General features: G+C 47.0%; 1 protein-coding gene across 2 annotated transcripts in view; it reads right to left on the bottom strand.

The window, feature by feature from the left end:
* Nucleotides 1–6,697: 6,697 nt before the first annotated feature.
* The window catches only part of LOC308523103 (putative coiled-coil domain-containing protein 144C), a 36,153-nt gene continuing 28,334 nt past the window's right edge, over nucleotides 6,698–14,516 (bottom strand). For both annotated transcript variants that reach the window (XM_081096778.1, XM_081096777.1), the window contains 2 exons: nucleotides 7,640–7,916; nucleotides 6,698–7,074 (listed from right to left, as the gene is read on the bottom strand). In XM_081096778.1, coding sequence (XP_080952904.1) covers nucleotides 7,671–7,916 — 246 coding nt within the window. In that variant the 3' untranslated portion in view covers nucleotides 6,698–7,074; nucleotides 7,640–7,670. The remainder of the gene's footprint in view (nucleotides 7,075–7,639; nucleotides 7,917–14,516) is intronic.

Below are 14,516 nucleotides of genomic sequence, written 5' to 3'. Positions count from 1 at the left end.
GTGGGTGCTGTTCACAGCTGTGGTGGCTCTTCTGCCTGGTGGGGGGAGGTTTCACGTACAGCTGCTGTTCCTCAACAGGGGGTGTGGTGCTCAGGAGGCTGCTGTAGCTTGGATCTGCTGCGTTGATTCAAAGGCACAAAATACAACACAACAAGGCACCACGTACTAGGCAGTATACACAAATATATTCACGATATTAATAACCCCAAATAAAGGTGATCGCCTGAATTAAGAGAATTAGTGGATAAGGAAGAAGGACGAGAAAAGAGAAAAAAGAAAAGTAGGGACCAAAAAAAGGAGTGCAAAAATGAAATTGGGAAAAAGGAGGGGGGAAAATAAAAGCGAGAAATGAAAAGAAAAAAAAGAGCGAAAAGAGAGAATGAAGTGGAAGAGGGGAAGAGACTTTTTATATGAGGAGAATACTCCTATAGAACCGCCACTAATCCCAACAAATTCCAGCAACAGCTCCCTGGAGATGGATGCAAACTAGAAACAACCAATAAGATAACAATGAAAATAGAATGGAGAACACTAATCCCAAAATAAAATAAAGAGAAAATAAAATGGCACTTTAAAAAATGGTAAAATGGTAGCAGTAATAATACTGGTTAAAAGTAATAAGGTAGTAATTAAAAGGGTAAAATCAGGTGATGGAAAAAGAAGAAGAAAGAAAGAAAAATAAAAGAAAAAAGAAAGAAAAAAAAAGAAGAAAAAAAAAAAGAAAAAAAAAATGCAGTAGTGAAGGTCCTTCCGATCTTCTATTCTTCAGTCTGGCTCGCCTTTAGTCCTGCCAGGTATTCAGGAGAGTGTTGAGTTTCCCTGCGATACACTGTTCCTAGGTGTTGTAAACCACAGTCCTTATTTTATAGCAGGCCGTATTTGTTTCCCAGACTGCCTTCTTTTGTGTTTAGCAAAGAGTCAGTTTGTGGCTCCGCCTCTGGGTGGCAGTGTTCTGGGGTTGGCCTCTGAGGCTACACGACATCTCTATTGCACTTAAAAGTGATTTGGAGATGTCAACTATCCAGAGCTGGTTCCTTAATAGTTACCCGCTCTGTGTTGTTGCTGGGATTGAAAATCCCTCTGTAGGCCAGACCCTGTTAACTCCCAGGGACTGATCAGATTATTTTAATCCTTGATCTCGTTCAGGGTGGAATCTTGGTGTGCCTGTGCTCCTTTCCTGGGGGCTGGGGGGAGGAGTCTCACTCTCCAGAGAGAATGGCTGCCCCAGTCCTGGGCTCAGGGGTGTCTCAGCACTCAATTCGCTGCCACCTCTCCCGGCCCCCCTTCTCTCCTCAGTCTCTCCCCAGATTCCACTCCTCCACACCCTCTCCCTCTCTTCAGCACAGGTGAGTGTCTATATCCGAAATGTCCCATGAACAGGATTCAGTGAGAACAAACAAACAAACGCCGGCCGTGGAGACGGGGAAGGCTTGGTTCCTGTAAGCTCTTCTCTTACTGGCACTGCATGGTCTGGTCAGCTCTTCAGGCTGCCCCCTTTAGGCTCAGTCCTCCGTGATCACAGAACCCAGCTCTCAAATCCCCCGGCGGCGCCAGGAATCCCGCAGATCTCCTTTCCCCAGTCAGGGGCTGTGCCTGTCCCGAGGGACGCGGCTGTCTGCCACGCGGCTGTCTGACCCTCTGGGCTCAGAGGTCTGGCAAACTTTCCTGCCCAAATCCCTGGGTTTTTTTTGTTGTTGTTGTTTTTTTTTGTTTGTTTGTTTTTTACATTTCCAGGAGAGTTCTGCCCTTCCCGGTTGCAAACCGTCTCACCAGCTGAGCAATTTCGCCAATTCGGGGTGGGTGTTATTAGTTTCAGCTGCTCACTCCATTTGCTCCGGGACATGACCTGGGACGCATCTGCCTATATCGCCGCCATCTTCTCTCCCTCTGAAGATGCCCTTGGACATATTTAGCAGCCACCTTAGAGATTTAAAAAAATAAGTCCCTCAAAGACATCGCCAAGCATTTGCCATTACCACGCTGTGCAATACACTCACTACCTTGGAGATATTAATCATTTGACATCAAGGCATAATTTAGAGCTACAACCTCTAAGGGAGAACAAGATAGCCTGGCTGGTGATCAAATGACCAAACACATCTCCAGAGGCCATTGCTTATCACATTGTTACCAAAGTGTTGGAGGTGGCATCTGCCTTTCTGTCTTCCCCACACCCTCCTCCTGCAGATCACATTATTTTTAGCCACTTTGTCAATTATACTGTAAATATTATTTACACCCCTATGTTAATCTTTGCCTATTTAACATGTATGGCTCTATGTAGAGTAGAAAAACTAAAGATAGTTTGTCTAAAGGCACCCTCTAGTGATAATAACAAAGATCACAATCAAGAAAGTAAATTTACAAGAACCAGATTGTGTTGGACTAACTTAACCCATTGTGTTTAAGTTGTTATCTTAAATGTTTCTATTTAGGGGAATTCTGACAAGCTACCTACACTAATAAAAGAGAAACATGCAAATTGGTGTTCCTCCGCTATGTCCACCAGCCAATCAGATTGACTATGCAAATTAACCCAACAAAGATGGCGGTTAATCTGCATACGCAGGCACAGAGCGAAGACTGAAGGTTCCGGCCTGAGTGAAGACTGGACTGAAGAGGCTTGGCTTCTCTGCTGAGGCCGGACAAAAGACCTGGGTCCCGGGTGCCGGAGGAAAACCAGTGCCAGCAGCCAGGGGAAGGAAGGCCTATTGCGCAAACCTTCAAGAAACCAGCTTCTAGTTTTATAATAATACTAGAGACCTGGTGCACAAAAATTTCTGCACTGGGGGGGGGGTGGGGTGGGGTGAAATTCTCAGCCTGGCCTGTGCCCATTTGCAGTCCAGGACCCCTTGGGGGATGTCCACCTGTTGACTTAGGCCCACTCCCCAGGGGATCAGGCCTAAGCTTGCAGTCAGACATCCTTCTGGCAGCCAGGGAGCCCTCAGGGGATGTCCGACTAAAGGCTTAGGCCCCCAAGGGTCAGGCCTAAACTGTTAGTTGGACATTCTTAGTGCTGCCACGGAGGTGGGAGAGGCTCCTGCCACCACCTCTGCACTGGCCAGCCATGAGCCAGCTTCTGGCTGAGTGGCACTACTCCTCGGTCTGACCTAAACCCTAGAGATTAGTACTTCATTTTACAACTTTTTCTCAGTTTATAGGCAGCAGAAAACTCAGACCACACAGTCAGGTGTGCGAGAAATGTTGCTTTCTTTATTGTTTAGTAACCAAACCTAACTACAGCTTCAGCCCCCATTCTGCCAGGTGAAAAAACAAAAACAAAATATTATTTAACTTAGGTTCCCCACCCCCTTCTCTGGAGTTGTGCTTCCATGTCAGACAGTGTGTGTCTCAGGCGGAGGTGCCAGAGAACCGAGCAGGTCAGGACATCTGGGCCTGAGTCTTCTGTCTGGGCGGCCCCCACCAGCTGCCCTTGGCCCTCACCTCAGAGCTCAGTCCATGCTGATCCCGGGTATATTCTCCTCATCTGGGCCTGGAGGCCTCTTGAGTCCAATGTGCTCTCTCCCTCCCTCCCTGCCACCTTCTCTCTCTCACACAAAGAGCTACTGTGTTTTCCGGGGTGAGGTCCTCTGACACCTTCTCAGCCCCGTTGCAGGGGCACCATCTTGGTGCCTTGGTCACGGCCACAAAGCTGTGTGGCTGCTCTCAGACCCTCCGTCTCCTGCTGCCTTAGGGAGTGACTCAGCGGGAGGGGAGCGTCACAGTCCTTTTTACATGGCCGCCAACAAACACTCAGCGTTCCTTCCCTCTAGTTCTCCTTCTCCTCCTCACCCAGTCCAGGCACGTCTATGTGCAGGGCAGGGGAGGGTGGGAGGCAGGCGTGTCTCTGACCCAGCACACAGGCTTCCAGATCCACTGCTCCCCCAGGAGGCCTTCCATGCTCTAGACCTTGACACCCAGAGCCTGTCTCCTCTCAGCTGCAGGTCTTTGCCTGCAGTGCTCAAGTCTGTTTAGATCAGTGGTTCTCAACCTTGGCTGCACATTAGAATCACCTGGGAATCTTTTAAAAATCCTGAATTCTGGGCCTCCTCCTCTGGAAATTCTGTTTCTTTGTTACTGATGTTGTGGCCCCACCCCATAACAAAGAAACAGAATTTCAGGAGGATGAGTCCCAGAAATCAGGATTTTAAAAAGATTCCCAGGTGATTCTAATGTGCAGTCAATGTTGAGAACCACTGGTTTAGAGGCTTGAAGTCAAGAAGTGCCTCTTTGTTCTCTGCTTTCTGGAGGCGGTCAGCGTGGAACAATCCTTCCCTGGATTGGGGTGGGGTCTCTGGGTGTTAAGAATACCAGGAGGGGGAGCACAGACTCCTCCGAGAGCTCCGAGAGGGGAAAGGCAGCAAGCACCCCCTCACCTCTAGCCCCAGGATGTTTCTTTAGAAGCAGAAGCCTCGTCTTGTGCAGGGGCCTGTGCTGGCTGCCTCAGTTTCTCAGAAACAAAGAATTTGATGAACGTCTTTTCCCCACTGCTGTGGCTGCTTCATCTGTTCGTTCTTGCATTTTTCATTTTTCATTAGCTGCTAAATCACCCCTGTGGCTGCAAACCTGTTGTGCCTGACATAGCCTGCAGGGGGATATGGGAGCTGTGCAGGGACAGCAGAAGGGGCAGGGGGACCTGGCCTGCAGGGAGGGTCAGCGGTGCCTGCTGGGCTGTCTCAGAGGATGTGGCTTAGGATAGGTACTGTCCTTTGGCAACTTTACAAGGGGAGGCCATGTCCTCTGCTCCCCACTTTGACTGAGGGGCAGAAGTTCTCCTTGCTGTCTGGCCTCATAACTCAGTGGATCATGGTGGGATGCGGCAGGCAGGCGGCTTCTGTGGCTGCACACGGGCGCTGGCCTGCGGCCTGGCACCCGCTTCTCAGGCCGCAGTTAGGGTCTTCTGTGGCTGCACAAGAGGGCCTGGATGGCGGCTCACACCAGCTCGTTCTGTCCTGCCCTGCCTGCAGTATGCAAATTAGCCACCATCTTCATTGGCGGTAAATTTGCATATCACGCTGATTAGCCAATGGGAGGAATAGTGAAGATACAGTCAATTACCATGTTTGTCTATTATTAGATTACACTAAAGGCCCGGTGCACAAAAATTTGTGCACTCGCGGGGGGAGCAGGGTCCCTCAGCCCGGTCTGTGCGCTCTCGCAGTCTGGGACCCCTCGGGAGATAACAACCTGCTGGCTTAGGCCTGCTCCTGGGTGGCAGAGGGCAGGCCCAATCCTTAGGTGCAGCCGCTGGTCGGGCTCAGAGCAGGGCTGATTGGGGAGTTGGGGCGCCACCCCCTGTCATGCACAGAGCAGGGCGATAGGGAGGTTGTGATGCCACACTCAGTCACGCTCAGGGTAGGGCCAATCAGGGGGTTGTGGCACTGCCCCCTGTCACGCACAGAGCAGGACCCCTCAGGGGGTTGGGTTGCTGCCCCTTGTCACACACAGAGCAGGACCCCTCAGGGGGTTGGGGTGCTGCCCTCTATCACCCACAGAGCAGGGCCAATCAGGGGTTGGGGCGCTGCCACTCTCACACTCAGGGCAGGGCCGATGGGGTGATTATGGCTCTACCCCATCACACACAGAGCAGGGCCCATGGGGTACGGGGGCTGGGGGGTTGGGGTGCCGCACCCTGTCACACACAGAGCCACAGGGCGATCAGGGGGTTGGGGAGCTCCCCCCTATCAGGCACAGAGCAGGGCTGATCAGGGGGTTGGGCGCCTTCCCCTGTCACGAACAGAGCAGGGTGGATAGGGAGGTTGTGGCCCCGCCCCCTGGCACACACAGAGCCGCAGGGCGATCAGGGAGTTTGGGCACTGCCCCCTGTCATGCTGATCCCCGGGGCTGGGAGGCCTCGTGGCTCTGCTGATCCCGGTGCTGGGAGGCATATTACCCTTTTACTATATAGGGTAGAGGCGTGGTGCACAGGTGGGTGCCAGCTGGTTTGCCCTGAAGGGTGTCCTGGATCAGGGTGGGGGTCCCCACTGGAGTGCCTGGCCAGCCTGGGTGAGGGGATGATGGCTGTTTGTAGCTGGTCACACACCCTTCAGGGTGGGGGTCCCCACTGGGGTGCCTGGCCAGCCTGGGTGAGGGGCTGCGGGCTGTTTTCTGGCTGGGGGTGACTGAAGCTCCCCACCGCTTCTTCCTTCCTTCCTTCCTTCCTTCCTTCCTTCCTTCCTTCCTTCCTTCCTTTCTTTCTTTCTTTTATTCTGGGCCAGCTTTAGCTTTGAGGCCTGGCTCCAGCTCTTAGGCCTCCACTGCTGAAAGTAGGTTTCTGGCCTTTGCTTACAATGTTGCAATCCTGCTGGCTGAAGCCCAGTGGACTAAAGCAGGTTTCTGGGGTTTTGTTTAGCTTCTATATTTGTAACAATGTTTCAAACTGCAAGCTCAGAGGCCAGCAAGGCAGGCGGGGAACGTTGGAGTCCTCCGTCACTGAAGCAAGCAAGCCTCATGTTAGTTTCAAGCTGCCTGGCTTCCGGCCGCCATCTTGGCTGGCAGTTAATTTGCATATCTTGCTGATTAGCCCATGGGTAGGGTAGCGGTCGTATGCCAATTACCATGTTTCTCTTTTAGTAGATAGGATTGCTAAATCTTAGAGCTTCAGCTTAAAGACTAGTAGATCAAGTTAATACATAAAAATATTAAGGGGGAAAACACCAAAGGCACGTAAAACCAAAAAAGGAGGAGAGATTAAACTGTCTTGAAGGAACATTTGAAAGGTAAGTTTATTTACTAACATCATTTGCCAAAGTTATAGTATTTAGTTAGCTTTCATGCCCTACTAATCTCATGACCCTGGCACAATAGTAATTATGTTTTAAGTTTAGAGGCTAATTAATGAGTTAAATTTATTTTCTCTGAGTCTGCATTTGACGTATAAAGTTCATTGCTTTTCCAATAATTTTCTGTGTTCCAATTCTTCTTGGTAGAGTCACACATATATTTCCGATTCTCTTCTTGCTGTCATCTGGAGAAGTTTTCAAAAAGAGGAGTTCTAAGTTCCAGTTGACTTCTTATTGAAGCATTATGAATACATATTAACTACTCTGGGGTTTCTTGAGATGCTCTTTGTGTCTAAAGCAAATACAAAGGATACATTTTTAAAGTAAGTATAACCTGAACAGTTATAATTGTTTTCTTTAGTTTTGAGTCAACGACTCAGAGATCATCATTTAATTGTGAAAAAAAGCTGACACTTAAAATATTTATCATCAATGTACACTGAATTAAATCTGAGTTATAGAGTTAATCATTCTTCTATTAGTACTCATGTAATCTGAGAATTCAAAGAATAATAGCTTCAGTTTAAAAAATTTAAAGTAGAAGGATATAAATTCAAGAGTATGGGACAATTTTTAAATCTCCTTTTCCCCTTTTCTTTCAAATAGTTCTGTTTAACATCAACTGGTCTTAAAAATAAAATGATCCTCTACTAAGAATCATTTGAAAAAGATCAATTTAGTGATAGTAATGTTGGAAACTAAAATACTGCAAAGGAAAAACAGATGCAACCTTCCTTCTAGAAATCTACAAAATAAATTTCCATTAAAGGAAGTAGAGGAAAAGGGAAAACACTGTATTTATCCAAAATGAAATTTGCAGTGAAGTAAATTAAAGCACATTAAATCAATAAATTAACCTGTAAAAATAGAGTTGTGTCACTTTTTCCCCTACATCCTTGTAATTTCTTCAAACTTTAAATTATACTTTTCTCCTACACAGTCTTCTTCCATATGCATATTCATTTGTGTTACGAGGTTTTCTGCTCTATCTTTCCACTTCTCTTTTTCAGACTTTAATTCTTCACATCTCTTTAGAAGTGCTTCCATTGATAACTCCTGTTGAGGTGTCTTTTCCTCATCCAGACGTATGCATTTTGAAGATGACGGTTGCAGTTTTGCTATAAGCTCATCATTCTGCATGAATAAAAGAATATAGTTTGGTTATGAAGGTGTGGACACCAGTATGAAATTTTGAAATGAGTTCAGTTGCAATAAAATGTTATCTGTACAGTGGTAGAGTCTTCGAATGTGGAACCTTGAATTACTCAGAATCAAGACCAAAGTTAAAACGACCAGGAGTCACAAAAATATATTTACTGTTGTCGTCTTTGCACACAACGTCTGCACTTGACTTTATACTCCTTTTCCTATGACTGTTTCATGTCTTTCCTCCACAAAATGACTACACGTTGCCCCTTAGTGAGAAGTTTCTTACCTCTTGCCCCATTTTAACTCTTCATAATCTTTAAAAAAGTTTTAGAGATATCTTATTGTGGTACTCAGGACTGTCACCAAATGCTTCCCAAGATAACACTTTCAAAATAAAACTAATTCATCTTATGAGCATGGATTCTAATGCCATCGGTCTTTTACTGAACCAGAAACATTTGATGCTAATTTAAGTTGCATTCCAAGAAGACATGATTCCCTGGATTACAGAGAAATTAAAACTTTTACTGTTAAAGTTTAGCGACATAAGCCCTACATTTTTTAGAACCAAAAAAGTGGGGGTGGGAGGCTGAATTCAATAATGCTATCTTTAAATTCTTTGTTACTTTTCACAAAATAAGGGAAGATACTAAACAAAACAACATCATCATCCTATCTAATAATAGACAAAGATGGTAATTGACCATACCTTCGTTACGCCTCCCATTGGCTAATCAGCATGATATGCAAATTAGCCACCAACAAAGATGGTGGCTAATTTGCATACTGCAGGCAGGGCGGGACAGCGCAAGCCACCATCCTGTCCCTGTGTGCAGCCCTGGGCACGGGGCTTCAGCGGTGCCCCACCCCCAGCCAGGACCCTGGGTGCCACCTAATACTCGTGCTGCCTAAGCCCCGCCCCCAGCTGGGACCCCCGTGTGCTTCCTAAGCCCTGCGCTGCCTAAGCCCCGCCCCCAGCCTGGACACCATGGCGATTTGAGAGCAGGAAAATGCCCGTCCACCGGGAGCACCCAGCAGGGCCTGACCCCAGGTGCCCTGGCAATCCAGTGATCGGTGAGCAGGAAAGTGTGGCCTGTAGGCAGCACCCAGTAAGGCCTGCTCCTGGGTCACCATGGTGATCCCAGAGAAGGAATGGGTGGACTGCAGGCAGCACCCCACCCTGGCCACAGCTCAAGGGAGAGTACAACATGAGTGGAGGCCAGGAGCCTGACAGATCAACAGAGAGGGGCACCTGCTCCAAGCCTCCATGGTGTGGCTAGGGGTAGGCCCCCAGCAGACACACACACGCACACACACACACACACACACACAGAGCCTACTCTGAGCCTCCAATGTGGCTGGGGGCAGACCCCCAGCAGACACATACACACACACACACACACACACACACACACACACACACACACGGGACGCCTGCTCTGCACCTCTGCTACCAGACTGTGGCTGTCAGTAGGACATCCACTGAGGGCTCCCTGACTGAGGGACAGGCTGGGCTGAGGGAACCCTACCTCCCAGGGCATGAATTTCATGCAGCGGGCCTCTAGTTAACAATAAAAGACTTGCTGGAATGTCAGTCATAATGGTGACTGCTGTGTGACTGCTATGTCTGGTGCCATCTGACTCTCTCCCTAGGGAGCTCAGCCTGAGAACTCACCACCGTGTTGTGAAGAACCAAGCAGCCCAGGCCACATGGTCAGTCCTCATACAGGTGTCCAGCTGAGACTGCCCCAGCAAGCGTCCCAGTCAAAAGCCCACTGCACCTGACAAACCCGTGAATGAACAAGCCTTTAGAACAGTCGTTATCAACCTTGGCTGCACATTAGAATCACCTGGGAATCTTTTTACAATACTGATTGCTTGGCCTCATCCTTCGGAAATTCTGTTTCTTTGTTACTAATGTTGTGACCCCACCCCATAACAAAGAAACAGAATTTCCGGAGGATGAGGCCCAGAAATCAGGATTTTAAAAAAATTCCCAGGTGATTCTAATGTGCAGCCAAGGTTGAGAACCACTGCTCTACATGATTCTACTTCCCAGCTTCAAAACATCCCAGCTGATGGCAAGTGGAAAAGCAATGAGCTGGCCTCTGCCGATTTGTGAACAAGTAAATGCTGCTTTAAGACATGAGGTTTGGAGGTGGTTATTAAGCAGCAATAAGTAACTGGAACAGATACTGACAATAAGAATAGAGCGCTGGTTTTGGAGAAACCAAGATGGCGGCATACATAAACACCGGAAATTGCTGCCTCCCACAACAAATTCAAAAATACAACTAAAAGACATCATCCAGAACCACAGGAAGGCTGGCTGAGTGGAAAGTCTACAACTAGAAGTAAAGAGTAAAGCACACTGAGACTCAGAGGAGGTGTGGAAGTGCAGAGGTACGGAGGCACACACGGCAAGGGCTGGCAACTGAGGACGGTGCCGTCTTTTTGAATTGGGCGGGAGTCACATGCCCCCGACTGCTCTGAACTCCAGTTCTGGGTGAGTCTCTGGGGACCCAGACTCATACAGGGAGAAACTGGACTGTCTGGCAGCGGGAAGAACTTGGAACTCGAGGGCGGCTTTCTCTCAAAGGTGCTTGCAGTGATTACCGGGACACTGAGACGTGGAGACCCTTAGGGCAGGGCTGAGGATCAGCCATAGATGCTTGCTCAGCTCTGTTGATTCCCTGAGACCCCGCCCCACCCAAGCTGCTACAGAGGCTTTTGTATATGAATGGCCTGGCCCTTTGAAAACTGAAAATTACCTAACAAACTGCAGCTGGGCCAGACAGACCCAGAACTTCCAAGAGAAGGCCCACGGCCCCACAGCAGCTTGCTTTGCTTCACAGCTGGGCCTCAATTGGGTACCTTCAAACCCCACACAAGGAAGGGGAATCTGCAGATCTCTTCATAGCTCCTGCTGAGTAGCCTTAGACAGAGGCTAAATTAGCACCTCCTTAGATCCAAGAGCCAGTGTACCCAGTGGTCAGATTGGGACCATCCAGTTTACAACTCCTCAGATCCATAAGGGACACACTCAGGGGGCAGACTCAGTGAGCACCAAAGCCCCACTGAAGCAAGTTTTGCCTCATAAGGGTCTCTTCAGCACAGAAGTTCTCCCACCGTAGACACAGCTGACTCTCACAGCCAATTGGCCTGGAGGTCAATTCCTCCCAGTGATACCTACAACAATCGAGGCTTAACTACAACAATACTGTGCACAAAGTCCACAAAGGGGTGCACCAAGAGTGTCCATCTCAGGTAATTGGGGAGGCTGAGCCACTGGGCCCTATAGGACACCTAGCACAGAAAGCCACTCTACCAACATAGGGAAGCATAAAAAATGCGGAGACAAAGAAACAGGTCACAAATGACAGAAATGGAGGAAAGTAAATGACTGGATATAGAATTCAAAACCACACTTCTAGGGTTTTTCAAGAACTTTCTAGAAACCGCCAATAAATTTAGTAAGACCCTCAAAAAGTCTGGTGAGACCGCTGATAAATGTAGTGAGATCCTCAAGAAATCTAGTGAGACCCTTGAGGTTATGAAAAAGGACCAACTGGAAATTAAGCATACACTGACTGAAATAAAGGATATTATGCAGAATTCCAACAGCAGACTAGAGGATCTCAAGAATCAAGTCAAAGATTTGAAATATGAAGAAGCAAAAAACACCCAACCAGAAAAGCAAAATGAAAAAAGAATCCAAAAATACGAAGAGAGTGTAAGGAGCCTCTGGGACAGCTTCAAGCATACCAACATCTGAATTATAGGGGTGCCAGAATAAGAGAGAGAGCAAGATATTGAAAACCTATTTGAAGAAATAATGACAGAAAACTTCCCCTACCTGGTAAAAGAAATAGACTTACAAGTCCAGGAAGCGCAGAGAACCCCAAACAAAAGGAATCCAAAGAGGACCACACCAAGACACATCATAATTAAAATGCCAAGAGCAAAAGACAAAGAGAGAATCTTTTTTTTTTTTAATATATTTTATTGATTTTTCACAGAGAGGAAGGGAGAGAGATAGAGAGTTAGAAACAACGATGAGAGAGAAACATCGATCAGCTGCCTCCTGCACATTTCCCACTGGGGATGTGCCCGCAACCCAGGTACATGCCCCTGACTGGAATCGAACCTGGGACCCTTCAGTCCGCAGGCCGACGCTCTATCCACTAAGCCAAACCAGTTTTGGCAAAGAGAGAATCTTAAAAGCAGCAAGAGAAAGAAACTCAGTTACCTACAAGGGAATACCATATGAATGTCAGCTGATTTCTCAACAGAAACTTTGCAGGCCAGAAGGGAGTGGCAAGAAATATTCAAAGTGATGAATGCCAAAAACCTACAACCCAGATTACTTTATCCAGCAAAGCTATCATTCAGAATTGAAGGTCAGATAAAGAGCTTCACAGATAAGGTAAAGCTAAAGGGGTTCATCACCACTAAACCAGTATTATATGAAATGCTGAAAGGTATCCTTTAAGAAGAGGAAGAAGAAGAAAAAGGTAAAGATACAAATTATGAACAACAAATACACATCTATCAACACGTGAATCTAAAAATCAAGTGAATAAATAATCTGATGAACAGAATAAACTGATGATTATAATAGAATCAGGGGCATAGAAAGGGAGTCGACTGACTATTCTTCGGGGGGTAAGGGGTGTGAGGGGTTCGGGAAGAGACAGGACAAAAATTGTGCACCTATGGATGAGGAGGGGGGGGGGGTTTAGGGGGTGAAGGCGGAGGGTGGGGTGGGAACCGGGTGGAGGGGAGCTATGGGGGAAACAAAGAGGAACAACTGTAATAATCTGAACAGTAAAGATTTAATTAAAAAAAAAAAAGATTAGAGCGCTGGTTTTCAAAATGGTGGCCAAATAGGCAGATGTGCCATGTGCCTTCTCATGGAGCAGATAGAAGGAACAACTAAATCGAACAGCATCCACCCAGAATTGAGGAATTAACAGCTGGTGAGAAAATCCATGGCTGGAAATGACAGGGGACACCTGGAGAATCGTAGGATCCGGGATCTGGGCTGGAGAGAAAGACTCGCGACCACTGGGACAGAGGGTCAGAAAGAACTTGCGCGGCACCAAGTCCGGCCCTTGGGGACACGGTAACACTGGACGGTGGAGGGTCCGCAGGATGGCTGGCAGCCGGGCATCTAGATCTGAGTCCACAGCCATGAGAGGCCGCCACCAGGAAGGCAGCCTGAAGAACTGTGGAGCAGCGCCTACCAGGGGGAGAGAAGCTCCTAGTGGCGCGGTTGTTTTGCCTTTACATTTTCCTTGCTTTTACTCACTAAACCCAGTTCATAGGACCTTTCCATTACAAACACTCACCGAGGCTGTGGTGCAGGTGAAGGTGCAGTTTTGTGGAGGCTGGGGAAAGGCTGTGGAGAGGAGCAGGATAGGGAAAGGTGACCAGGAATCCGGCACTGGCACCTCCCGAGCCTCCAACCCTAAGCAGCCATTTTCTCCTGAAGAGCCAGCCCCTGGCAGCACCCGCAAGGCAACTGGTGCAGCCTCACCCAACCTCGAGCTTTGCAGAGGAAACAGACTCTGAATAGAACCAGGGAGCCCTTGGGAATTGGGTTGAGGTGCTGTTTTGTCCTGAAACCAATACAGCAACACCCCCACCTAAAGCACATGTCAGAAATAAATGCTTGTGTAAATAAGAATGAAAGCAGACAGTGAAAGTAGGCAGACTGGTCCTGCCAGCCTGCAACCAAGACTGTGGAGACAGACACAGAGGAGTGGTGGATCACTGGGAATTTCTACACATGCTGACTACCTACCAGGAAACTGAGAAGTGGCAGACAGGACAGTAGAGAGGAGTCTTAAACCAGCCCCCCCCCCCCCCCCCGGGACATTAAAACTGAGCTGAAATGAATGACACTTCAGTTTTTTATTTTTTATCTTTACCTTAAATTTTTTTTCTTTATTATTCTTTAACTTTTTATTTTTTGTATTATTTTTTCTTCATTCCATTTTTATTATTTTAACATTATTTTATCTTATTATTTCTTTTTTCCACCCTTTTCTTCCTCACTTCTCCCTTTTTCATCCTGTTTTTCTTCTCCTATCCCTGCTATATTTTTTCTCTCTACACCTTGTTAAAAATTGGCCTTCCTTATCTGCTTTTTTGACATGTTATTATTATTATAGTCTCTGTTGGCTTACTCATGTATCTAATTTCCTCTCCCCTGCTTCAAATCAATGCACCCTTCTCTTTTTTCTTTCTTTACTAGTCAATTTTTTATGCTGTTGCTTTTCCTCTCCTATCTTGCTCTCTTCTTCTCCTAATGGCTTAATTAGTTCTACTCACTAAACTCAAGCCTATCTGCTCTCTCCTCTATTCTCCTTTTCCAAAAATAGAAGAATATATAGATAGATAAATTTTTTTTTAAAAAAGTTTTTGGTTATTTTTTTATCTTTTTATTTTTAATTTATTGATTATTTTGTTTTTTATTTTTCTTCTTATCCACTCATTCTCTTTCTACCACCTCTATACTGAACCATGACCATTGCCCTATTCATTCAATTTCTCTACCTTACTCTGGAAATAAGCTCTGCC

This window comes from Myotis nattereri (assembly GCF_964212035.1).
Source record: "Myotis nattereri genome assembly, chromosome: 1".
In the NCBI taxonomy this organism is placed as follows: Eukaryota; Metazoa; Chordata; class Mammalia; order Chiroptera; family Vespertilionidae; genus Myotis; species Myotis nattereri.
Note: the sequence above shows the minus strand (reverse complement) of the source record. Positions and strands in the feature narration are given on the sequence as shown.